General features: G+C 42.6%; 1 protein-coding gene across 7 annotated transcripts in view; it reads left to right on the forward strand.

Moving 5' to 3' along the window:
* CREB5 (cAMP responsive element binding protein 5) overlaps positions 1-26,791 on the forward strand; it is a 397,331-nt gene that overhangs the window by 281,986 nt on the left and 88,554 nt on the right. For all 7 annotated transcript variants that reach the window (XM_048212878.2, XM_026508437.4, XM_026508456.3 and 4 more), the window contains 2 exons: positions 13,006-13,132; positions 18,289-18,399. In XM_048212878.2, coding sequence (XP_048068835.1) covers positions 13,006-13,132; positions 18,289-18,399 — 238 coding nt within the window. The remainder of the gene's footprint in view (positions 1-13,005; positions 13,133-18,288; positions 18,400-26,791) is intronic.

Below are 26,791 nucleotides of genomic sequence, written 5' to 3' on the forward strand. Positions count from 1 at the left end.
CATAAAATTAACCATCCCAGGCACCACGGACAGGATCAGCCATAGCGTTTAACATAAGCACTTAGGGAGTGTTATCCTAACTCTTTAGTAGGTAGGGCAAGGTAGCATTTACTACTTAGTAGTGAAAATGTTTTTCCTGGCAGCTGTCAGACTTGGAGGACTTTTGTCATTCTCAGAATGCCCAGTGTTTTCCCAGTCCCGATGGGCCTGACGGCACCACACTGAACAGACAGAACCACTTATTTAAGCACCTTACCTACCTCTCGTAAAGAATGTGATTCTGTTTAATAATAAGTGACTAACTCTGGTACACAAAGGAGTGCAACCTCTATTTTATGCTAATTAAAAGGGTCATTGTTCATGTGTGAGAAGAAACTACTCCCCTCTCTTACCCTTCAGCACTCCTGGTTCCTGCCCTACTTTGCTAAATGTTACAGGTACTCAGTGATCTTTGGAACCTGCCTTTTGTTCAAGGAAAGGGAAATGTCCTAGAGAGGCCAGTGACAAGTTACCCATTTGTCCCCACAAGAGAACTCACCCCTAACTGATGTATTGCTTCCCCAAAATAAATAGTTCTGGGCCTGTCCGTAAGTCAGCTTACCCACTCACTCTTGATTATACGATTATATAAACTTTAGAGTTTAAAACGTCCTTGAAGATCATTGGCTCAGCCACCTTATTTTATACATGAAGAAACAAACTCTGAGGTCTTGAGGACACAGCTCAGGATCACCAGGCCAACCAGTGGCTGAGGCAGCGCCATGTTTAGGGTTCAAAGCCATACCTTGAAGGGCTCGGTTACTTCGCTGTATCTTTTTATGATCTTCAGATTGACACATTCTCTTCTGATGAGAGGCTGATATTCAGAGGCCTGAACAGAAACCAGACTTACGTCACAGACCAGTGAAGGGATTTCTTGGGGAAAAGTCAACTATGAGCAAGCATAATATGCCACACATCCTATAAATGTACTGTCATTCACATACAATTTCTATTTCTACTAGGGCTTATTGTCGATAGCTAAAATTGACATTTACTGTGACCATAACCCTACCACAAATTAAAATCAGATCCCAAGTCCCTCTGGGGAAGATGTTTATTAAGCTGTAGGAAGACATCTGAGATGATACCAAATTACATTTTAAACTTGAAACCCCAAATACCACATTTGTTTGGAAGTAGGAATAGGGCTGTCTGGGGAAAATATGGGAAACTGAGCAAGTCACTCTTTTTGGCAAATGCAAGGCCACCAAGGAAGGGAAAAGTGCCTTAGAAGAGAGGCTTTATGTATAAGCCCCTGCATGCTTAAGCCTATGCAAAATTTCCTTCAGAATGAACTTAAAGGGAAAATAAGCCCTTTACAACTTTATGCCTTTAAAGAACAGACATGGGATTTCCAATTATACCTATAAATACACCAAGAGGGGGTGAAAGAAGTATCCTAATAAGACTAGTCTATCAAAATACAAATCTGCGTTCCGAGGTTTGACCAGGTTGATACAGATAAGAGTGTGTTTGGAACCAAACGTCTTTTTATCACTTTTGCCTCTTAGCACATGGATGTCTGGGGGTGTTTGTGGATAGTGGGTGTGTTTATGCACATAATATGGCCACAGTCTCAATCTCGGAACCTAATGATAGAACCAGCTCTGTCCACAGGGAAGCCATATGCAGTGGCTTCTTTGCTTATGTGTCCCACCTGTGAGTAGCTTTGAAAATTGCAAAGCCCTTTGAGATCCTTGGATGCAAAGTGCAAAGTAAATGCCAAGTGTCATTATTATGAACTTTATTGCTATTATTTTATTAAGTGCTTGAGATTAATATCAATTTAGCTCATGATAAGTACTACTGCAAAGTGGGAGAACTTGAAAGGTAGCTCAGGAAAGGTTGCTTAAGGAGGATACCAGTTTCCTAGAAACTCTACCCCTCCCCCCATCCCCTTGCTCAAGTCAATGATAAGTTGACTGTCCCTTCAGGACAGTGTTTCAAGTTATCCTGACCCATAAGAAGCCTGTCACGGTTGTGTCATTGAGGTACTGCTACCGGGAAATGAGAGACCATGTACAGTGAGGTAACCTCATTAAGTCATTCAACAACCCTCTATAAGTCTCCTAGTATGTGCCAGGCTTTGTGTTTTGTGATACTTTCTCTCCAGTCTGGTGGAGAGACTACTACATGCTGTGAGAACACAGAGCAGGGATCAGCTTGGCCTGGAGAAATCAGAGCAGGTTTTGAGAGCATCTGGGAAGATGATCTACCACGAGATACCAGGTCTCATAGTGATGGAAAAGACACTCAGATCCCTTGGAGAAGCTGGACATTTCTGGGTCTTTTTTCCAAACTACTTCACCCTGAAATTGAGAACCATATCGTTTTACTTTACATTATAGAATGACACTAGCAATAATTTTATCTTCTAAAATAGATTAATCATCTCTTGAATAAAATATACATCGATCATATTCCAAGGGCCAAACACGTACATAATATTACCTCATATATGATTATCAAAGCACCCTCACACCATACTTAGGAAGTGGGTAGTATAGCCCTATTTTTGCCAATGAGAAAACAGAGAAGTTAAATGACCGGTACAGATCACACACTCATGGGCCGTGTCAGGGCCAGCAGGCAGCCCAAAGCCTATGCCTTGTCAGCCACACAAGGCTGCTTTATTCGATTTACTGGTTAATGATGGCAGCCAGCATTATCTCTCTCATTTCTGTCAGCCACTCTGACTGGAATAAGTGAAAATAATAGACCTAATTTAGGACTATGAGAAGTCTGCCAGTTCCTCATCCTCCTCCCTAGAAACCCTGCCAGACGGGGACGAATCTATTTTTTAAGAGCCTAATAAGAGGAAATTCCAAAACTTCAGTAAGCCATTTAATTGTTTTACACTATTCGTTCTCGGGAGATACTCTTTCTTCTAACGTAAATGCCATGTGCTTCTGTTTTATTACGGTTATTATTCTGCTTTGGTTGGCTTTGAGGGTAACTGGTCACCGTTCTCTGAATATAATAATTTGGAAACTTGAAGCCTGCTCTCGTCATCTCCCTGTCTTGTTCCTTTTACTTTTCCATTTAGGTCTTCCCCTTCTGGCCTCTCAGTACTTCTCCTTGCGTCTTCGGAGCCTTCTCCAAGTTCTCTACCCTTCCCCCCGCTTCCCGCATCGTGTTCAGCCCGGTCTGACAAGGCTTCCTTTAGGCTCTCACACCCTCTCCTACGGTTTCTGGTGATTTGATCACAGCCGTGGGTTAGAGTTTGCAGCTGTCTGTCAGGATGTAACCCGGTGAGGAGTTTGCTAAGCCTCGAAGCAATGCCTCTTTCCTTGTCCGTGTTTCCTTGGACGGCAGAGTACCCTCTCAGCACTCGTGTTACTTTATCATTCAGAACAGAACCCGAGGAGCCGGGCTTTTCGCAGCCTGCGTCCCTGCCTGTCGTCACAGCCGGCCGAAGCCCCTCCTCCCGCATCACTGACACATCCCCTCTCCTGCCCGGGGAGCTGCTGCCGTGGAGCTAATAGCTTCAAGCGCCTCTTCCTAAGGAGCTGAAATAATCCTGGCGAGTGGCTGGGTGGAGAGTGTTATAAATTGGGTCTCCCGGGAGAGGTACTTGAAGACTGTCTAAGAGACCCTGCCTTGAGCTTCAGGAAGAGGTTAGGTAAAGGCATTAGTGGGGGTGACCTAGGAGGGAGAACTTGCAAAGTGCAAGGAGGAGTAGAGGTTGTCCAGATGATCTTTTCTAGAGCCCTTCTGGTTTCGCTGTTGCAGTTGGAGCTTTTGTCCTTCAGCTGCAAAACGATGCTATATATTTGGATCATAGGTATGGAGCGACTGTACAGGGTGTGGAGGCCACCGCGACTTACTCATTAAAATATGATAACTGACAAGCTGCGAGGCCAGAAGAAAGCAAAACAGAACTGCTGACTTAAGAGGTGGGGGTGGGGGTGGGCGTTTGTAAGCTCAGGGAGCTGTGCCCCTACACAGCATCCAGACAAGTGTGTTAGTGAATGTTCCCATGAATTATTCATTGATGGTGAATGAATGCAAGCAGCAATCACATGTAAATGACAAGGCTCATAATCAGAGGGCTCCTTATTTGTCCTTATGAAGCAAGGAGGAAGCTTATTAACAACTTAGAAACAGGAAGAAATTTTACTTAGAGATACGTCTCTATAAAGAAAAAATTTTCCCCAGCCAGCCAGATGTATATGGTGTATTTGAGACTGCATTTGAAATCATCGTTTATTTCATATCTTTCTATCTGCATTTACTTGCCTTTTCTAAGTGTAACTTTATGAATAATTGATGCAACTGAGAAGTTATTGGCTAATTGAAAAGCCATCTCGTCATGTCTTTGAGCCTGACCCATGGCGAAAGCCGAACTGTTCAGGCATTTAGGGCCTTTTATAAAGGGTCTTTTAAAAGAGCCGTTAGCTCTTTACAGGGAAAAAAATATCAGATTTTGAAAACGGATTTTTTTTTTTTTGTGACAATAGTACATCAGAAACCAATCCAACCGTGTTTTTGGTTAACTTAAATGAATCAGGCTGACTGCATGACTAATTCAGATTAATGGTGCAGAAATCAGTCATTAAAGAGGGGGAAAAAAAGAGATTGATTTAATAGTCTTAACAGAATGGCCATAAATTTACATCTCCCTTTCTATTCCTGCTCTCTCTGTTTAAAACACTTGAAAGCACTAGTAAACATCTCCTCTGCCAGAGTAGATACAGCATATATGCTATAAAACCCAGCACAGACTCCAGCAGGATGCAGCTCTGTTCGCTGTATTACATTTTATGACTACCATTGGCTCTCTCGCAGCCAGGCTTTTATTTAAAGAAAAAGAAGTTACATTTCCAAGATATCAGATACTGCATCTATAAAATAAAGGCGGCAGTAGTACAGAATTGATAAAAAAGGAGGCCTAAATTTATCTTGCGTGGTAAATTTAATTTCCGACACCCCTGGTGATAATGATTACAAAAGTGTTCTTGTCAATATCGATAAGTCAGTGCAAAGCAGAAACGAGATGTTTAGTTGACCGTGGTGTGGGTGTAACTGGTACCTCCGAGCCCAGAGCTCTGAACATTATAAAGTGCAGCCTTATTGCAGGGCAGGCATCCAATTTTTAAAACATTATATAGATTGGAGACAGATGAGCGTTCCTGAATTATTCTTGGCCTTTTCTTATGAAATGCCTTGAATATAATTTCAAATGGAAATTAATTTAATTGATGCAAAAACAAATGGGTCTAGAACTCATCAGAAGGCTTGAGTTTAATCTAAGGGGCACTGCTAAAAAGTACAGATTACTTCGAGGGTAACCATTTATGCTTTTCAAGAACAGAAATGGGTTTTATTAGCCTGTTAATATAAATTGGAGTTTCACTTATGACTTGTAAATCAATTAAGTTCTTCTCATTCGTTAGCAAAGATAATTTATTGAACCCTTTTCTTGCAATCTTTTGCCATTTGAAGAGTTCCTTGATAGCTCTGTTCTTATGAATTCAAGAAGTATTTATTGACACCTGCTAGGTACCATGCACTTCCTTACATTTCTGAAGTATCTCTATTACTAAAAACAGAGCAGATACAATCTCTCACTTATGCAGTTTATTGTCTAGTTGGGAACAGAGACCTTTTAAAAATCACTCAAAATCATTGAAGAATTTTAACTGGGGACCTGAGGTGGTAAACTCCAAGAGGTCATGAAACAGATCTATTTTGTTTTTCGTCATATTATCACAAATTGTGAATTTGTAAATGAATTGTTAGGCAAATGGCCTAACTTGCCAAACTAGTTTTCCACTCTGAAATGAGTGTGTACAGAGCCTGATGTGTATTAGATGTTTAATTTGATTTTTGATTTATCCGTTGATTGAGTAAATGGTGAGGAAGTGTTACTAGGGAAGAATGCAGGGTGAGAGCACTCCAGAAAAGGCCCTGACCTGGTGTGGTTGCCCAGAGAAGGTGGTGAGGATTACTAACGTTCAGGGCTGTGGCAGGAAGGAAGGTGGCGATGCTATGAAGCTGGAAGGAAGTCAGCGATGGCACTGGTGTGGAGCCCAGGGCCTTGAGCTGGGCAGGCAGTGAGGGGCCACATAGTGTGATGGCCTTGGAGCCATGTCCAGTTCTGTCACAAGGAGCCAAGCTTACTGGTATCTCTGATGAGCTAGAGAATTTGCTGTCTTTCATTAAGACTGTTTTACTAGCTCTTCAGGAAGAATGGGGCGAAGATACAGATATAAAGGCAAAAATCTCTCCCCAGACACCCAAATGTCTGTGTCATCATAGGAAAGGTGGTGGGGGAGGAGAGGAAGGGGGCGGGGTACAAATCATGCAGGGGGTTCCAGATCTTTACCAGAGGTCCTCCCTTAAGCCTAAGAAAGCTTTGAAATGGAAAATACATATTTTAATTGAATTCTGCTGATATTTTGGTGCCTTTTCTCAGGCTAAATATGTCTACTCCTTTGTCTCAAATTCCTCATTTGGGGAAATATTGTATTCGCCATCCAACTTTAGGAGCTTGGCAGTGAGACTTGGTGCAGAGCATGAGCTCATTCAAAAAAAGATACGGGTAATATGATGTCTTTTAAAATATGGGCCAGATAGCTGTCTTGTTTTCCCAATTATTGCTTCTGTTAGATTTTTGTCATTGTTTTCAGGAAAAACAAGATACTGAGAACTGATCTCTGGGGAACTAGTTTGGTTCCATTTTGAGGAAATATTTTCAAAGATCCTTTCTGAGAAATAGTGTGAATCATTTTGAAATTCTGTAAAACTGTGGGTGAGAGGAGTCCACTTGCCTCCGCAGAAGCGTTTGGGAATCCAAAGTTGATGCGTTTTTAAAGAAATATCTTATAGATGCAGGAAGTTTGGGACATTTTTATGGGCGTTCGGTTAGGCTGTGGTTCTCTAATTAAAGTGGTGGATTGGTGTTAACTTTAAGATCCCAGCCTTAAGCTCCAGTTCCTTGATTGAAGTATAGTGATTAATCTGTTGTTTGGTCTGCATTTCAGAAGAATAATAACAAAAACAACTAATTTTATTGAACATACTCAAATATGTAGTTGACCCTTGAACAGCACAGGTTTGAATTACACAGGTCCACTTATATGTGGATGTTTTTCAATAAATACAGTACAGTGCTATAAATGTATACCTCTTCCTTATGATTTTCTTAATATTTTCTTTTCTCTAGCTTACTCTACTACAAGAACATAGTATATAATACATATAACATATAAAATATGTGTTAATAGATTGTTCATATCATCAGCAAGGCTTCCAGTCAACAGTAGGCTACTTGTAGTTAATTTTGGGGAGACTCAAGTTACACATGGATTTTTTTATTACACAGGGACTTCAGGTTCCTAATGCCCGTGTTGTTCAAGGGTCGACTGTGTTTAATATGCAGTAACTCATTTAAGGCCATGAGATAAATTTCTTTATCATCCCATTTTATAGTTGAGAAAACTGAGGCACAGAGAGGCCAAGTAACTTGCCCAAGGTCACACAGCTAGCAAGTGGCAGACCTGGGATTCCAACCGAGGCAGACCATCCTCTGAGCCCATGTCCTTCACTACCCCATTTTACAATGTAACTATCACCCATGGAAGAAATTAACTACGTTATTTTTCCATTTCATGTTCTACTTGATTATCTTGCAGTATGCTTTCTTTACAAAAATAGGAATTTCTAAATTTCACTTAGGAGGAGAATGATAGAATAAGTGTTGCTCATTACTTAACAGTCTTCTCTTAACACTTAAGAGTCTGTATTCCTCTCTTTAGTTCTTCAGTCTCCCCATCCTAGACAGAAACTAGTTTGCCATTTTACGCCACAATAGTTCATTTAAGAAGGTGAAAAGAAAGCACATTTCTCTTTATAAGCAAATACAATGGTAATGGGCAATACTCTTTCTCTAGTCTGCGTGTGAAATTATGTTACATGTAAACGAGGAAAAGGTTGGACCCCCTGGGATGTATCAAGTCCTTTTTAGCAACTTCTCTTGCTTTTTAGAGATACTTTCTATTTGCGGTTTATTCATATTTCAAGTGTATTTTTGACATTAAGAACTAAGTGCTGTACTGACTCCATTCCATTCAGTACAGACGCTGACCACCTGCCATGTTGCAGGAGCTCGGTGAAGCTCCGTGGATTCATCCGTGAGCCATGAAGAATACCCTGATCATAATAGAACGTATAGTCTCATGAGATTACCAACATCTCATTTTCAAGTTCTAGAATCTGAGTTTCAGAGCTTCAGGGCATTTGCAGATGGCCTCTAGTCTGATCCACTCATTAAACAGATGGCGAAATGGAGAGCCCCAAAGTGAAGAAAGTCTCTCCCCCAGAGTCAGAAACTCTAAGGGCGGTGACACCCGGATCCTCTGCTCCCTGCCCTTTCCATTCTTTCCGTTTTATTGCTTCGAAGCTTTTCATATGATTCTGCATGCACCAAGTGCTTCTGAGTCCTTTTTGTTGTGACTTATTACCTGCTCACGATTTCTTAGACGTCTGTGGTTGGACTTTGATGCTCATATCGGTCTTCCAGTTCTTTAACCTCATTTTTTTTTCACCGCTTGCTTCTTCTCTTTACCTGACCACGCATCTGGCAGATTTATCTGTCTTGAGTTAAATAGGCAACCCAGCGTGCCATGGATCTTTTCAAGACCTGGGAAAGGAGAGCAATCTGCAGTGACCCTCCTGAGACTTCCAAACAAAATCACTGGCCCCTCGCTCCTTAAAGATAGTTGGGCTTGTCCAAGGGCAAAGACCGGCAGACACAGAGCTCACTTTTCAGACACCCCTAGACTGGAAAACATCCTTTGGGGGTAAAAATGAGGACATGAAATCGCTTGCTGTGGTACCTTTCATTCTGTTAAGGACACTGAAAACACAGTCTGTCATCCCTGACATTTTAATTGAAAGAAAAGCTTACATAGATTTCAGCCGTAAGCAGTATGTTTATACAAGTGTATTAAGAGGAATAATCTGTCAAGTTGGAAAACTCTTAATGCTACGGGACTCAGTTTAGTAATTGAACAATCCAACATGAGCTCACACATCTTACCTTGTTCCATGCCTCAATAATTTTTAGTAGAAATACTTTACCTAGAGGCATATGGTTATTAAAAAGGAGGCTCGGCTTGCTCAAAGTCTGGAATTATTAGCTCATGGCAACAAGCCTGCACTGGAGAAAGACTGTTGGGTCTTTGTTTTCACAACTTTGCCGCGATTTGCCATCTTATTTTCAGAGTCTAACTGATGTGTTGTTTGGGAAGTTTTTTGTTTTTTTTTTAAAGGAAGAAAACATAATTTCACATGGATGAGTGACTTCTCGTGTTAGCAATACTGCAGAATTTTACTACTTCATTGCCAAGTCCAGGGAGCAGTGTGGATATCAAAGGAAATAGACCGTGAATTTACTTTAGTATAAAAAATCAATAATAACTTAGTTATGGGAGCCATCAAGGTGTGATGGGGGAAGCCCTGTGTTGCAAGTTGAATATGAGCCCTGCTTCTTTTCATGACCCATATGACCTTGGGCACATTTAAATGTTTCTGAATTCAGCTTACTCTGAGTAAAATGGGGGTAATCTGACCTACCTACCACATGGCATTGTTTCAAGTCACATGAACGTGAAAATATTTTGAAAAATATGAAACTGTGTAAGTACAATATAAAAAGTTTCAAGCAAGTGCAATGTGTTAATAATTATTTCTATATACACAAAGGGAATTAGATAATTAATGTAATTATTCCGATACCACTCTTCCTTCAATGATCAGAGTATTCTGAACAAATGATTATTTATTGGGCCAAGCTACATAATTACCTCAGTCTAGCCCTTTGTATACCCAGCGATGAGTAGGAGTAGATTTTTTTTTTCTTTCAGTTTTTGTAGTTTTAAAAGCCCAAGCAAGAAGCTTAGAAAACGCCCCAGTTTTGTTCCCAGCATGGGTTGGGAAATTATTTATAGAATCTGTGTAGGGACACCTGGGTGGCTCAGTCTATTAAACGTCTGACTCTTGATTTTGGTTCAGGTCATGATCTCAGGGTCCTGAGATCAAGCCACGTGTCAGGCTCCGTGCTGGTTGTGGGGCCTGCTTAAGATTCTCTCTCCCCTTCTCCCACTGTCCCTCCCCACTGTGTGTGCACGTGTGTGCATGTGCGCGCGCGCTGTCTCTCTCTCTCTCTCTCAAAGAAATAAATAAATAAATGAAATATAGAATCTGTGTAAAACAATAATTCAGAGTTATTCAGAATCCAAATTTGCAAAGTTCTCAAATAGCCATTTCTCTTTCAAGTACATATTGTTAATTAGTTTGATTGCTATCATTAGGCAATTATTATTATAATTTCAAGGGAACTCAGTACCCTGAAAAGCTTTCTTAATTAATGAAGGAATGCTTGATATTTAAAAATCCGGTACATCTATGCATGGCGTGGAAGTAACTGACCTAATAAGAGCACTGATTAAACGAAGCATACCATTCCCCAGCTACTCTATCCAGCTGGGAGGTTTCCCTAGTTGTGTGAGGAGTGAAAACTCATTTTAAATTTAATTACTTTTGCATCTCCATTCACATAAGCATTGTTTCATTGATTTCTTTTCTAAAAATGATTCGTCAATAGAAACTGATCACCAAGATTATCATTAATATGTCACGTTGGAAACAAAATGTAAATGATGATAATATGCTGCCCTTTCTTTATGAGGAGGATATGGCAAATCATTATAAAATGTTTCCAGTTGTCTTTTTTCATTGTCCCTATCTATACCCAAAGCATTCCTCCTGGTGACTAGGGGGAAAGACATATGGTAGAAGGTTGTATGTATGCATGTTCAGATGTATGTCTATGTATGCATGAATGTATGGACGTGTGTGTGTACATCTGTCTGTCTGGATATCTGTAGACGAGTGGATGGATAGATAATTAACAACGCTCTGTAGAGATGGTCTCATGAATCTTTCTCCTTATAAAACAGGGCAGTTCAGATTACTAACCTTGCACTTGGAGGAACTGACCATTATTAAAGATGACATACTTTGATATACAGCTGCTTTCTTCCCAGCAAAGGTCACAAACAAAACATTAAGACTGGAGAGTATAAAGCAAACCTTGTCTGTTGACAGAGCCACATCGATCCCTAGCTGACTAGAGCTAGTCACCTCTGAGTGAGGTAGGCTTTGAGACCCAGCGAGCGTACAACCAACTGTAGAATTTTGGACCAATGGGAACTAGCCATTTCCTAGAACTGTAAAAGGTGAAGGACCTACAAAGACCCTACCAATCCTATTGTTAATCTGTACTCCAGGGGGCCCCAGGGCACATGTCAAGAAATACCCATACCCGCAATTGCTTTTCTGAAAACACTCATTTTATTGTTCCTGGCTACTTCTGGTGGCCTCTCCATGTAACTGTTCATATACACATTCTATTCCTAGAGCTGGGTACGGTGTGTGCCTATCTGCATGGAGTCTGGGTAAAACTTTCATATTCTTTTATATTTTCATTTCTGTAACTTCCTAAACATAGAAATATGGACTAATTTATGACTAATCCTTCTAAGATCCCTGTGCCTGCGATACCCAGCTCTACGCAAAGGAGCTGTTAGGCTAAAAGAGTAGAAAACCTCATCCTTGAGATTTCAACAACAACGCGAAAGAAGAGCGTGGCGGTGTTGTTCTCCCTGTTTCAATCCCCACTTCTCCCCAAATCAGCCACGGGAGGCACGTGAGCTCCGGAGAAGAGGCTTCTCATGCTGCTCTGGGTGGGGGCTCTCCTTCCCTGAAGCACAGAAAGGCGCTGGACCACACAGGACATCTCTGTCTGCAATCATTACCCAGCACTTAGCATGAAGGAATCTTTTTTTTTTTTTTTTTTTTTTTTTTAAGAAAACGCATTCATTCTGGAAGCGGTAGCTTCGTTTATGGCGTTCAGGATAAGGTAGTTTAACATGGAGACTCAGAGGTCCCAGGGGGTGTTTGTTTATTTATTTGTTTTGTTTTATTTGTTAAATCTTTCATTGAATGATTTGACATTTATACAGCTCCCCAGAGCAAAAGTATCAGGAGATTGAGAATTTAGCTGAGGAGGTCACTTATTTGCCATTTTTCATAAACACAAATAATTTCCTTTTTCCCTCAGCCACACATTCCCTGGCTCATTAAATCAATTTAAAGTCCTAAAAAAAATTTTTTTTTCTGGCAAATTGAAGCAAAAGCTCAAACTATGTACTCCCCGGAGGAATGCTTACCCAAGTTCTGCAGGTCAGGCCAAAATCAGTTTCTGTCAAACAGCCTAACACCTCCAGTTATTATAAAATGAGGGATTGGTAATTGGGGGCTGGGCTCTGGACTTGCCTTAGGAAGGCTGGCGGCCGTGCCATGAACCTCATTCCTGCTGCTTTGGTCTGTGTCCTGGCTTTGTTTTTGTTTTTTCCACCCACAGTGGAGAACTATAAAAAAGTCAAAACAGATTTCTATTGGGAATTCATGAATAAAGTTGGCTTTATGAATCCAGACAGGGAAAATATATATCCAGAATAAAACTAGGAGGGCTTCCAGGCAGAGGCACAGGAGAGTGCGGATAAAACAAACATACACAGATCTCAGGGTCTAAGATCCTCCACAGGGCAGAGAATTCTAAGTAAACACAGGATTTCACCCCAAGTCCCTTCCCTAAGAAGCAGGGGTTGTGGGAGATTTACCGACTTGTTGACTATTGAACATGAGTTAGATAACAGAGGTCAGGAAATGAAGTGGAATTTGATGTATTAATTAGGAAGCAGCAGAGGAAGCCAGGCTTGTGTTTTATTTGTTATTATTTCCCTAATATCCTCAATTATGTGGTTCCCATCAGAGGATCTGATCTGTTGTTCATGTGTTGGTGTTGTCCCCGCTGGTTCGGGACACGGGGTAGCAGGCAGTGGATCCCCTGCTCCAAGGCATCAGGAATGATGTTTGCTTTTTCTGTGTTGCCAGGCCTGTCCCAGGCTCTCTATCTTCTCTGCTACATCTCCACAACAGACAGAGACAGCCCATGCCAGCCTCCATGCCTGGGACCCTGCCCAACCCGACGATGCCGGGATCTTCCGCCGTCTTGATGCCAGTAAGTGCTTCTCACTTCCACTGAGCCTTGCTCTTTTGAAAACAGTACAGGAAAAGCTGAGATCTAAGCTGGAAAGAAAGCGGCTTCTTCTGGATGAAGAGCTGAGCTGTGTGCTGCTTTGCGGAGAGTGCCCGGTTGTCTGTCCCTAGGTGTCTCGCTGGCTTTCCCGCCCTTCAGTGCTCCCTTAGTGAGGCCTGGCCCCATCTTCCTGCTGGTGACAAGTGAGCTTGCCACACCCAGGGAATGGAATTTGTTCAAGGACACAGTGTTTCAGGACTAGCCCAAAGTCTGTATAGCTTGGGCTATATACCGAGTGTCCTTAATTCACCAGGGAGTGGTCTTGCCAGGACTCAGAGTAACAATTATAATAACAAAAATAATAACGGTGATACATAATACCTGCTAATATGTGTCCCTGCGTATCATGTTCTGTTAATCATGCTTACAACATTTATTGAGTGCTTGCCATGTGCTAGTCCCTCTATAAGCACTTCATCAACCCATGAAACAATCCTCTCAGGCACGTGCTGTTTCTACCCCATTGTTCGAATGGGGTGAGTATGGCAAGTAGCTTGCTTGGCTGAGAAGCAGCATCCTGAGTTCTGAACCCAGGAACTCTGGCCCCAGAGCCCACTCGGTCAACCACTGAGTGATAACACTGTATTCTCTGCTTTTCCTATCACAACAAACCTGTGAGGGATACGCTGTTATTACCCCCATTTTACAGACGAGGAAGCAGAGGCACAGATGGCTGAGTAACTTAGCTATAAGGTTGCAGTGAGTAGGTGATTGAAGCGTAAAGATTTAAATCCAGGTGGTGTGACTCAAGAATCTACGCTCTAATCGTTATATAATACGCCCCCCCCCCACCCCGCCGAAAACAGCACATTAGCCTAGAAGGGACATACAGGGTATCCCAGAGCAAACCTTGCTCTCCTTCCACAGGATCCCCTCCCTGTGCTGCTTCATCCTCCCTGGCCTTGTGCTTTGGGGAGCCTGGCTGGTGTCCTTATTTCTGGGGCCGCAGGTGTTCCCAAAAGCCCTAAGAGATAATACGACAATTCAACGAATCCCCTCCCACAACAGTATCAACAGAGCATTTCTGCATCGTAAGGAATTGCCTACGTTTGTCACTTCATGTTGCTGTCGTCGGGATCCTGTGGGAATGGGATTGTGGCGATGACGCAGTCATTTTATGGATGAAAAGCTGAAGAGTAAGAAGTCGAAAGCAGCTGTCTAATGCCTCACAGCTGTGACGAACCCCATCTCAACTCATGCTGAGCAGCTCAGATTCTCGAAGGTTGAGCAGTTTGCCGATTATCTGAGTGAAGGTGGGGGTCGAGGGCTGGGAGGCCCAAATTCAGAGAACTGGACCCACCTACTATGAATAGTGGGTCGTCCTGGCTAGAAACAGTCTTTGAAAAATCGGGCCAGAAGGAACAGAGGAGTCGACACACTTTCCTGGCCATGGTCACCTTCAACGTCTTCAGATGAGCTACGACAGCGCCGCCAATGCCACTTGCCCAGGTTTAATTCAAGCCAGCCAGGCGCACGAAGACTCCCACCATAAGCTGTCTTCCTTTCCACGCTAAATCCCTCTCGTCCAAAAGTAGTGTCCTTTCATAAATTCTATCCCTTAGCCAGAAAAACACCACTTCAGTGACCTTTTTGCCCATTTGACTAACCCGTACATTTCCAGGGACAAAAAGTGGGACACGGGAGGAGAGGGCCTGGTGTCTAAGTATCCGGCACTGGTTTCCACCATATCATCTCATTATACAACTTGACCTCCTGTTGATCTTCAGAACAAAAGTAAAGGATCAGAGCCAATATAGACAAAAAGTCAGGGATGCCACCCCCACAGGAGTTCCCCAGCCCGTGTCACTGATAGGCACAGCTGTTGTGACCAGAGTGGCAGTCGAGAGCGCTGATTCCAACTCAGGGCGACTGTTGGGCACCATCCGGAGATACTGTTGTTAGTTGTCACAACTGAGGGAAGGCTGCTGCTGGCCTCTGTGGGTAGAGGCCAGGGGTGCTGTTCAACATTCTACAATGCCCAGGACAGCCCCCACCAAAAACAAATTATTTGGGCCAACGATGTCAACAGCACTGAGGTTGAGAAACCTTGGTTTAGAGTGACACGAATGTAACTCCTAAAAACTATCATAAAATCTCTAAAAAAAAAAGATACCCTGATTGTTCCTGGTCCCAGAGATCTAGGCCTTTGTCTCCTTGTTATCAAGTCTCCCTGCTTCTGTCCTCAGATTTTGGCATTTTAAGCGTAGTCTTCACGTAGACTTCCTGCCCTGGGGAACCATGATTCCCTTGGTATAAAAGGTCAGTCTCTCTGTAGGTGGAGGTCATATTCTTAACTGATTTGCAGTGCGTACTGCCAGGCCACACATTTCACAAGGCCCGAGGTATGAAGCAAAATGATGTATTTGTTCATTGCACATGCTTTCGTTGAGCACCTGCTACGAGCCAAGCACTGCGCTAGATGCTGGGGATGTGGTGAACAAGGCAGCATTTCACAGTGCTGTGATTTCCTATCTTGAAAGTCAAATGTTTACATAATTTGGAAATACGAACACTCATTTATAATTACAAAAGCCCAGTGAGCTGTAGAGACACAGTTACTTTTATTGTTTTGTTATTTTTGCTGCCGCTTTCTGATTTGTTTCAGAGGGAAAGGAGAAGCTCAAAAAAAAAGGTGAAATCCTTTACCTGGATGTTTTACCTGCAGTGCTAAATGTTGCTCAGCAAAACCACTCCCATCTTCTGACTTCTTGATTCTAGGCACATCACCAAAGCACGCTCGTGGGGCAGACCCTTATTAGTGTAAGCACCAAATCATTGTCTGGCAGAGGCTCTTGCTGACCCCTTATAATCACTAAGATGGAAAAATGCAATTTTTTTTTTAAGTAGAGAAATCAGCCTGTTTTCAGCATTCTGTTGAATTTGTGAGTCATGGAGTAGGAGTAGTCACAGGCTGTAACTTGTCCACAGAGTGGGAAGCAGGGCTGATTCTGGATCCCGAAGCTGCAAGTAAGCTGCTCGCCCTTCTTTGTAGTGCAAAGTGCATGATGGAGAGCAGCATGGAAACTTCCAGATAATCATTTTGTACTTCTCAATGACCTTCCTTCAGGAAACTGAAAGCAAAAGCTCATTTGGACTTGATTTCCCTCTAGGAGAAGGTGACCAGTTGGAATAAAGGGTCAAATGCCTTTCCAGCTCTTCCATCTCCCAGCCTCTGGAAGGGGGAGTTAGAAGCAATATGCCTTTTGTGGAGCAGTCTTCATGACTTAACAATTAGAGTACATGGACCTACTTAATAGCACTGAACTGTACATGGAAACTTCGTTACAGTGGTAAATTTTATGACATGCATATTTTACCAGAATTACAAAAACAATAATAAAAAATAAAATACCTAGGCTACCTGGAGACTCAGGGGATATATGGGAGTGAACATTTTATTTTACTGAATTGATAAGGCCCCAGAGGTTTTGCTGGCATGATCTGGACCGTATAGAAAATTCTTCATCAAATAGCTCCCTTTGAAGCAGTTTCGCACAGACATACACTGCCAGATAACCGCTAGGCTCTTCCAGGCTAAGGGACGGCGGAGGGTGCTTTGCTGTGATAGGGACTGTCCAATCATCACTCGTGTCATTTCGTGAGCACCTCTGCTAACCCACACATGAATGTCGTAATTGCAGCCCTGCGCCTGGGGTGGACCCAGCAGGGATTGCAGGGATGGAAGCCGACCGTGGTAGGGACCCTAACGGGGCATTTACCTCAGCTTTCACTCTCCATTCTTGCCTGGGAGGTTTCTGTCCCCCGCTCTGGGAAGAGCTCCAGTGATAAAGAACTCTGTATTTCCTCAGACTCCCCAGGCTAACTTTGGGCAGAAACCGATTCCCTTAAGTTTCTGACCCGTTTTCATTTCCATCCTTTGGCAAGGCGAACAGCTTTGGCATTGAAGAATTTATTTTTTTTCCTCTTGAGGAAAGTCTTCTATGTGATTTAGTATTAAGTGTACTTGCTTTATTCTAGTTCTTTGAAACATGCTGAATTTCTACTAAACAGAAAATATCAATCAGACATACCCTTCCCTGACTGAAAGAGAGATATTACTGTATTTCCTTTTTAACAGGGACACCCTGGAGACAAAAATGCCAGAACTCATGCAGGTATTTGAAATGATGTTAATTCTAGACATGGTGGCAGGCCAGCAGGGCAGTGTCTGTCACGTGTCATACGGAACCCTCACCTGCTTTCTTCACCGCCCCCCCAAGGCCTAGCCCTGTCATGAGACCAAAACCTGCTGCTGTGTAGTGTCCTGACTAGGCTAACTGGGAAGGGGAGATAAGCCAGGGGCAGCAGCTCAACACCTCTTGGTCATCTTTGTCTTTTTCTTTTTTTAAAATATTTTATGTATTTATTTGGTAGAAAGAGAGAGAGGGAGGGAGAGCATAGAGGGAGAGTAAGAGGGAGAAGAAGACCTCCCACTGAGCAGGGAGCCCGACATGCGGCTCAATCCCAGGACCCTGAGATCAGGACCCAAGCCGAAGGCAGATGCGTAACCAACTGGCCACCCAGGCACCGCCCCCCTCTTGGTCATCTTGATTGTGTTTATAAGTTACAGTGGCAAGAAGACCCAGCATATTCCAGAGCATTACTTTTTAAGTTAATTTAATGTTTTTCTTATTGCTAAAATGATTCATGTTTTTGTATAAAACTTAGGGGAAAAAAAGCCACGGATAACCTGAGATAACCATTTGGTATGTATCCTTCCAGCATTTTTCTATGCATACATTATTCTTTACAGTTATAAAAAGAAGCATGACTCGTGGCAGTTGGAGAGTTTGCAAAAGTGGAAATACTCCATACTTTTGTTTGTAAATGTACCATGACAACATGGTTCTCGTTGGCACGGGGCATCTCCTATAGCGGCTATGGCTTTGGATGAATTCTCTCATGTCCTGGAGATCAAGGCTCAGAAGTGTGTTACTTACCCTTCCCCAAACCACAGTCTTTCTCCGGAGTTATTCAAAGAAATTCTAAATGACCCACTGGAAAGAGAAATGCAGCTTTGTCTGTGACCTAGACTGCTTTTCTTAGACTTCTGACTCTGTTGCTTTCCTTTCTCTTAGATGGAGAGACAGATGTCAGTGAACTCCAACCTCCTGGGAATGCAAGGTCCAAATCTCAGCAACCCCTGTGCTTCTCCCCAGGTCCAGCCAATGCATTCAGAAGCCAAAATGGTAAATAACATGATAATCATCCTTTTGTTATTTCATGACTTTTTCTTTTGATTTCTACTTGGACATCCAAATTTCAGTTGAGTCAGATAGACGGCTCCGTCGTCGTTTCGGTGAATAGGTCTTTTCTGTGGAAAGGCAGTACAGAACTTGGCTCTGTCTTTGAGGATATTTGTTATTGAACCTTGGCATCAGACCACCATGTAACAAGCATTGGATCAGCCTCAGTGAAAGGGACATTTAGGAGTTTGGGGAGATCCATAGGAGTTGAGGTGGGATACACCCAAGTAGGTGTGCATTTTCTCATAACGTGAAATTAACAAAAACGATCCAGAGTTTTCTATTCTTCAAGGTGGCCACAGCCTCAGTGTCCCTCTTCCTGTCCCCATATCCGTGTAAACAGACATGTGATTTTTAAGCACACACTAGCACGGAAATATTTTTCATTTTTTGTTATAGTTGTCAGATGTGACACTAATTCAAAGGATCACAGCCTTGTTTTCGTGCAGAGTAATTGCACCTCTTACTGAAATACGTGATTTCAGGTGACAACCTTCGGTGGCTTTTAACATTTGAGATTTATGTGCAGTAAGGTCAGTCTTTCCAATCACAGTGAAAGAAGGATTTATGCATTATGTCATATTAAATATTAATAAAAGCAATGCATGTCCATCTTTACAATATAAAGTAAATTTGCTGGTTGTATTTAGTAGAGTTACTTGAAGTAGGTCGTTCGGTTTTCATGTAGTTAAATTCTGGCACCACAGTTAGTAAGGTATCAGACGGTGACAAAATACACTGTAGCAAAATTCTTAGCATCTGATACTGGATCAGGGTAGCTGTGCTACAAGTAGGATATTTATTTGGTTTCCTAACTGACAGCGTTGGGGACCGTGTCTGGTGGCCAGTCTGAGGATGTCATTGACAGTTCTGAAAATCTGCCACCAAAACCAGGTAACTTCATTTTCAATGGCAGCAAGTTTTTTTGACGCCTGCTTTGGTCACTTTTGCTTGGCAATCTTACTCATTTGCCTTTCAGCTCCTTGATTCAAGGAAGCGCCTGCGTTCCCAGTGTTGGCCACCTTGGGCAAATCAAATCTGTGGTTAAGAGAGTGCTCTCTGCTGTGCCACAGTCTCTGTGACATGCCAGATGGCACCGGCATCTTCAGCAAAGCTCGTTAAATCTTTTTGGAATTGGCAAATATTTTTTCAACTCAAGCCCTGCAGAGCCAAACCAAATACTTGCTGGCAGAGTGAAGTTCAAACTGGCATCTGTTTTGGAGACCAGAGTAATGCCATTTGCTTTTTTTTTTTTTTTTTTAAAGGAAAATAAAAAATGAACTGTGAAGGTACTTAAGAAAAAAACAAAATGAAGTTATTCATGTGTATGAATAAGTGTTCTGGGTTTGAGCCTCAGATGCTACTCCCCCAGCTGGATTCTTTCTGAATCATCCTGTTTGGTTGGGGGTCTGTATCCCTTTTGAGGGACCTCCCAGACAAACTTTAGGTGGATTCTTATACTCAGTTCCAAACCAGATTTCCCCGCCAATTGATTTTCACTGGATTAGATGCCACCACTTGACTCAGAAATGTTCTCCCTTCTTACTGGCAAAGAAGGAGAACACTTCCAAAGGGAGTACAGGTTTATAATTATTTGTATGTGTGAAAAAAAAACATATGATATGGCCAGTTATTGTGAATACTATCAGCTAGAGACAAAAGGGAATTGGTCTGTACCTATAAAATAGTGTGACCCCACAAATGTTTGCTGAGTTAAATTTACTGAGCAAGCATACGACTCCGCTGACTCATGCTCTGGGTGGATGGTTGAATATTTCCAGATCCGTGATGTCTGGGCTAATGAATTCTATCTTGCAGTTAGGGCTTGGGGAGCATAGTTATTCTCTCTGTCCCGGGCTCCCACCCCTGACACCGTTATTGCCAATCCGTTATTGCAAAGGGGAAAATGGTGGTATTGGCCACTTATATTTTAGAGAAGTATAATTTACTTAGTAGCCTGGAAAAGTGTTTAGTAATCGGCTTTTAATACATTACTCAGCATTTCTATTCTCATTCTGCTTGCTTTATTCACTGGAGAAACCAGTTGTTGCCGCCTACTAACTGTCCAGTATTTTCTAGCAGCTTTGGGCTGCTCAGATGAAAAGCTTTTATGAAATACAAAGTAGTGGAGAAAAAAAAAATCTTCCATGATTTTAATGTCAGCCAGAGCCTCCCCAGGTTTCTCTGAACTATGGGCTTTGTTGTTCTATGCCTAATTTTCTTCCTGTGTAAGACTGGAATGGATTCCAGATTTCAACTAAGACTCCTGTTTCACTGTTTTCAAGGACTTTTCTAAAGGTCACACATGGGCTATTGTGATGAATGCACTCTACGGGGCGTGTTCTCAGAGCACACGAGAAACCAGAGAGCTGCCAGGGAGGGTGTCGCCCATACCACAACACTGCAGATCTATTCTCCTGGGGACATTGGTGTCAGAGTGTCTATTTCACACTCTCTCTTGACCACTGACAAGAGCCATCATCCCGCATCTCTGGTGAAACCTGGAGGTCCTGGAGGTAGACAAAAGCTTAAGACAGGATGGCTTTAACTGTACGGCTTTGTTAGAAGCTGTCCGACTAGTGATTGCTCAGTAGGATGCATCCAGCTTTCTTGCCACAAGTGGGTCATTTCTATTGTGGAAGAGAGCAAAATGGGTGTCCCTGGTGAGCTGCACAGTGTATGAATCTGGAATATCCCAGTCAAGTAGCACGGTGCCCTTCTTTTGATTTCCTGGATGTGGACATCCAGCAGGGGACTTCAGTGTTCTGAAGTCACATCTGTCCAAGCTGGTTCTGTCATAACTCGGGCAGATTATAATGGAGTTTTATGGCTTCTTTTTCCGAAGAATTAAGCCGACAAACATATAGCTTCACGGTTAGACAAGTGACTGTGTGCATATTGGGTCTCATTTCGGAGGTCAGAGAAGACAGAGCTGTGAGAGCTTTCCATCCTTCTAACCACCCAAAACAACGGGTTCCTCCTCCCAGAATCCTGGGATCAGTGGGTATCTTCCATGAAAATGGCGTCTGCTAGAAAGGAAGTTCACTGGATACTGATGGACATTTTTAACATTCAAAGGGGAAAGGGAGAAAATGAGGGGAGATAAGCAGACAGAAATGGAAAAGGGGAGGAAGAAGGAGACAGAGAGGGTAAGGGAGTTTAAAGCAGACTGGGACACATTTCCAGCCTCTTGTGGGTGTGAGTGATTCTGTGGTGGTGTGGATATGGTATCTTCAGAGTTGCATAGATTTGTGTTCACTTCTGTCTAGCTTTCAAAGAGGTTTTCCTTTTTTTTTTTTTTTCTTTGAGGCCCATAATAGGGTTGGAACCTAAATAAATAAAAGCTGGGGGGAACTTGTCCCTACTCTTGTCTTGTGTCTCGGTAATAAACAGCTCTCCAGAGAGGGCTGTGGCCGCTGTGCCCAGGATTCACGCTCAGTTTAGACACAGTCAGGGAAGCCAAGGGAGTGTTGACACTAGGGAGAAGGTGCATAGACCCAAGACCTGATTTTGCCCTCAGGACAGCGCCACCACGGGGCGCTGTGGAGACAACTGAAGCTCCAAGAGGTTAAAAAACTGGCCCAATGATGCATCATCTAGCGAAGGCTAACATCTCAGACTCCACCGACAAAACTTTCATCACAATATTGATCCTTTAGGTAAAAATATCACACTGCTTCCAGATAACAGCAACCGGTAGATTATATCAAATTCTTTGGGGTTCATTTATATTTACATACAAATGGGAGATGAGGATGGCAAGGACCTCCTGTTTAGAGGTTTAGACCTTCAGATAACCTGGAAAAAACGAGGGGTGGTTTGTAGCACCGAATGTCCCCCTTGATTTAACCAGAGCTCTGTGGCCTCCCTGAGTGATTCAGCTTCGCTGCCTCTCTCTCCAAACACATTTTTATCTTGATGTTTCTTATTTTACATGTGTGTCCCTCCCCCACTCCCCCTTACTCAGTTGATTGTAAGCTCCTTAAAGATAATCTGTGCATCTTGGAAGTTCCTTGTACTAAGAAAGGCCCCATGAATGAGAACTGAATTTAAATTAGTTGTGTTGAGTTGAATTAAAATAAGGAGAAGGAACCAAACAGTAGCAGTGGAAGTGGGGATGGGATGGAGTGGGTAAGGGGCAAGGGTGGGGTTCAGAAGGAGAGGATAAAACGAGATAAATGCTGAGCTCAGTAATCAGCTGAGAAAGAGCACTTGACTACGTTTGATTTCTTTGAAAGATCTGGAAACAACATCGGCATGCTTTCTTTTCCTTGAGAGAAAAGCAATATATCTGTTACTTAGAAAATAGACTTTGGAATAACTTGACCTAGGAATTGAGAAGGATCAATACTAAATGTTGTTTCTTCCATTGTGATAGACTAGCTGTGCTGTATTTCAGTTGTCAACTTGTCAGTACCTTATTTGAAATTAGGTTTACAATTTATTGAATAGATACATACATACGTACGTTCATGAGTGAATGAAACAAACAAAAAAAGTTGGAAAGTCAAAGCCTTTTAGAGGTAGACGGTACTTAGTGAAGACCTTGCCCCCATTCCTCATTTCACAAGTGAGGACACCAAAGGCCAATAAACACCGAGGGAAATCAAGCCATCATTTCAACACAAAGCTGGGCCCCCGGTTCAGACCATCACGTTTCTACCCAGCATGATGCTTTTTTCATCAGCTGTACTGATAAATCACTAACAGTGCTTCTTTTCTTGGCCCCTGGTTTTCTGCTGGCAGATGGGCAGACAAGAACTAGGGTGGGATAGTGCGCAATCCGTGGTTAAATCTCCACTTTGTTTTGAATGTCAACCTGGGTGTGTTTGTGTTTGCCTTTCCCCTCCCTAATTATCGAGCTGGATAACTGTTTGCCTACGGTGCCCCTTGGCCACCCACTGTCCAACAGATAAATCACAGAGAAGCCTGGCTCCATATGGAGTTGCCTGGAAAGTTTATGCACATGAAAAGACAGTCTCCAGGTAACATCTCCCTGGCAGTCTTGAGAAATGCCGCTCTGCGATTTGCGTATTTGCTTTAATCACCCCCAGTTTCACTTCCTAAAAGTCCAGGAATAAAAAAAAAAAAAAAAACAGTGAATGAATAGGCTGTCTGCTTCTCAGAAGCTTTGTGGTGAGGCAGGAAATACTGTTGACTTTAAAGAAACTCTCATTAACTTTTGAATCATGCCAGCAGCCATGTGTCCCTGTAACCAATGATCAAAACATGACGATGGCCTGAGCCAAGGTGGCCACTTTTTTCAGACTCCTCCTCCCTCCCTGCTGTAAAAAACCACTGTCCCGTATGCAGATGAGTAGGAATTATGTAAGATTCCATGACAACAAAAACAGCAACAAAAATCTATGTTCTCACTAATATGAGTGATGGGTCTCATTTTAAAGGCACTTTGCTTTCTTAAAACACCCTAGTAGAAAATAATAACTGTTAACGTTAAGCACTTGTATGTGTGGCAGAAGCTATGTGAAGCATCTTATGTTTTCTTATTTAATCCTCACATCAGTCTGATGAGGGAGATACTATTCTTAATCTCATTTTACAAATGAATAAACTGAGAAGTTAGGTAACCAGTGAAGAACATACAAGCTGGTAAAATGTGTTGGGATGGGAACCCCTTGGTCTTGGCTCTAAACCATGATTTGCCATGGGGGGGGGGTGATCACCCTGTGGGTTTCTATTAATAGAGCCCTTTCCAAATTACAAATGATTCAGGTGTCATTGGAGCCTCATAGCAACCCTGTACAGTCAACAGGGAAATATTACTATCCTCACTTCATAGACACAGAAAAGTTAAGTGGCTTCTCCAGCATCATCCAGTGGCATAACCAGGCCCTGCACCCAAGTCATCTTTGGGTTTTGTCCTGTTTCTACTTTATCATGCCATCCCTGGTGTCCCTATAGTAACTTGTCCTGAGTAGAAGCAAGGTCTTACAAAAACAAAACTCAGTGGTTAAGATAAGATGAGGTTCAAATTAATAGCTCAGGCCCAGCTACCTATTCGCTTATGCCTGTTAGACTCTCTAGTTCTCATCGGCTAAACACAGGAGAGAAGGCTGATCCATATTCTATCTGGCCAGGACAAATGCTGAATTTGAGCTTAGTTATGGTTATTAAAGAATTAAAAGCTGCAGCATTTCTCTAACAGCAAATAGAAGTCCCAACTCCTTTCTGTTGGCTGAAAGTATACCCGTTCATATACCATTGACACTTTGCCCATCTAAACTATAGAAAGTTTAAAATTTAGGAATATAGCATGCCATTTTTTTGGGTAACATGTAAATAATTCAATTATGATATCCTTGATAAGAGCTAGCAGCCACTTATTTATATTTCTATAGAACAGAATAAATTCCTACAGAACTACATTCCATGTGCTGATCAGAACCTCAAATACACAGGATTATACATTTGATTATATTTGTTTTGAAAATAGGAATTTGAGAGATTATCAATTGTCTATGAATCAGGAAATTCCAAAGAAGGAAAGGAACTCGGGGATTATTTTAGCAAAATCCTTTCCCTTTGAGAAAAAAGGCCTGAAGTTCAAGTTAATAGCTTGTCCCAGGTCACATAGCTCATTAACAGAAAGAAGAGGAATTAAAACACAGTTTCTGGGTTTTCAAGTTTATGGAACTTCACTCTCCATGTGTCAGTCAGGAATTGACAGGGAAAGCCATCTGCTAGCTGCTGTGATAGCAAACGTTCTAAGGGGAGGGTTTCCAGAAGTGTTTTCTGCAGTTTGGTTAACGCGTCAAAGTACCTGGGGAGAGGAGGGTCAATCAGCTTTTCCCTTTAAATCACGTCAACTGGGAATTGAAGCTGACCATCCCAAAGGAACGGGCCCACTTCTCTGCAATTCTTCTTGAGACTGGCAGTGGGGAGGGGGGCGGTCTTGACATGATACCACTAAGCAATTCTTTTTTTTTTTTTTTTACTTCAGGTTAGTTAACATAGAGTGTATTATTAGTGTCAGGGGGAGAATTTAGTGATTTATCAGTTGCCTATAACACCCAGTGCTCATTCCATCATGTGCCCTCCTTCATGCCCATCAGCCTGTTACTCCATCCCCCCACCTACCTCCCCTCTGGCAGCCCTCAGTTTGTTTCCTGTAGTTAAGAGTCTCTTCTGGTTGTCTCCCTCTTTGATACCACTAAGCTATTCTCATTCACCATTCAGAGTGTGGATACACACCAAGTATTTCATCTCTTGGCGCTGAGGGGACACTGCCTCGATCTTGTCCGCCACCAAGCAAAACTAAACTTCCCACGTCTCCTCTGTGTGTTCCTTGGGCTGTGTGGATCTTCCATGGGCCGTCCGAGGTCTGTATTGTGCCCGTGCAGAGCGTTGGCTGAGCTCGCTGCTCACACAACACAAAGGGGTATTGAAATACCCCTTTCCATCAGATCTCTTCTCTTGGCTCCCCCTTCTCCCCTCCCCAGCAGCTCCTCATACACACATTCAGACATTCTCCTGGGACGCATTGTCTTCCCAGTTTGATTTCTTTCTCTTTCTGTCAGTATCCACCCTGTTTTGGTAACCATGGCAATAGGTGAAACACAATCCCAATATTTGCTCGCTGCCTCTGTCATCCAGCCCAGCACGCGCATTGCTGGGTCTTGTTTTTGTGTTTGTTTAATGTTCCCAAGCCCCAAGTCAGAGGCATCTGGGCAAGGACACCGCACATGGTCCGGTTCGGAACACCCCCTCTCAGACAGTTTTCAGGCATGTCTTCTTTGTGTATCTGTGCGCGTGTGCGTGCGTCCCTGCCTGCTTTGGAACATTGTGCAAATAAGTTCAGCTTGTGTCAGAATAGCCGGGGTCCGGGGGGGGGGGGAATTTTACAAATCTTGTTACAGGGAAGTTCTGCTTTGCGGAGATATATTTTGGTCTTCTTCTTGGAATTTGTGTCTGTTTCCAAGATTTTTGCCAGCACGACTAATAACGAAAGTTTGCTTTGCACTTTGGGCTGATGGCTCTGCCTTGATTTGGCATTTTATGTGGCAAGTACAGAAAATCTGTCAGAAAATGTGTGCCTTGAGGGTGATGGAAGGTGGGACATGGGGGTGGATGGAAGAAGTAATGTTTTCCTAAAGTTTTGGGATTTTTCTCTTCTTAAAAAAATAGAAGGGAGAATTTAATCTTTGAGTGAAAAACTAGCAAAGAGTATATTTTCCCTACTGTATCCTTTTAAAATTGTCTTTTTTCTCCCTGCTTAGTTTGATAAGCTAGCTGTATTATGGTACTGTAGGACTATAGGACTGTTGTGTTCACCTGGGTAGGAATAAGGTGAATTGCTAGGTTCTCAGAATAGTTA

The sequence above is a fragment of the Ursus arctos genome, unplaced genomic scaffold (genome assembly GCF_023065955.2).
Source record: "Ursus arctos isolate Adak ecotype North America unplaced genomic scaffold, UrsArc2.0 scaffold_3, whole genome shotgun sequence".
Classification (NCBI taxonomy): Eukaryota; Metazoa; Chordata; class Mammalia; order Carnivora; family Ursidae; genus Ursus; species Ursus arctos.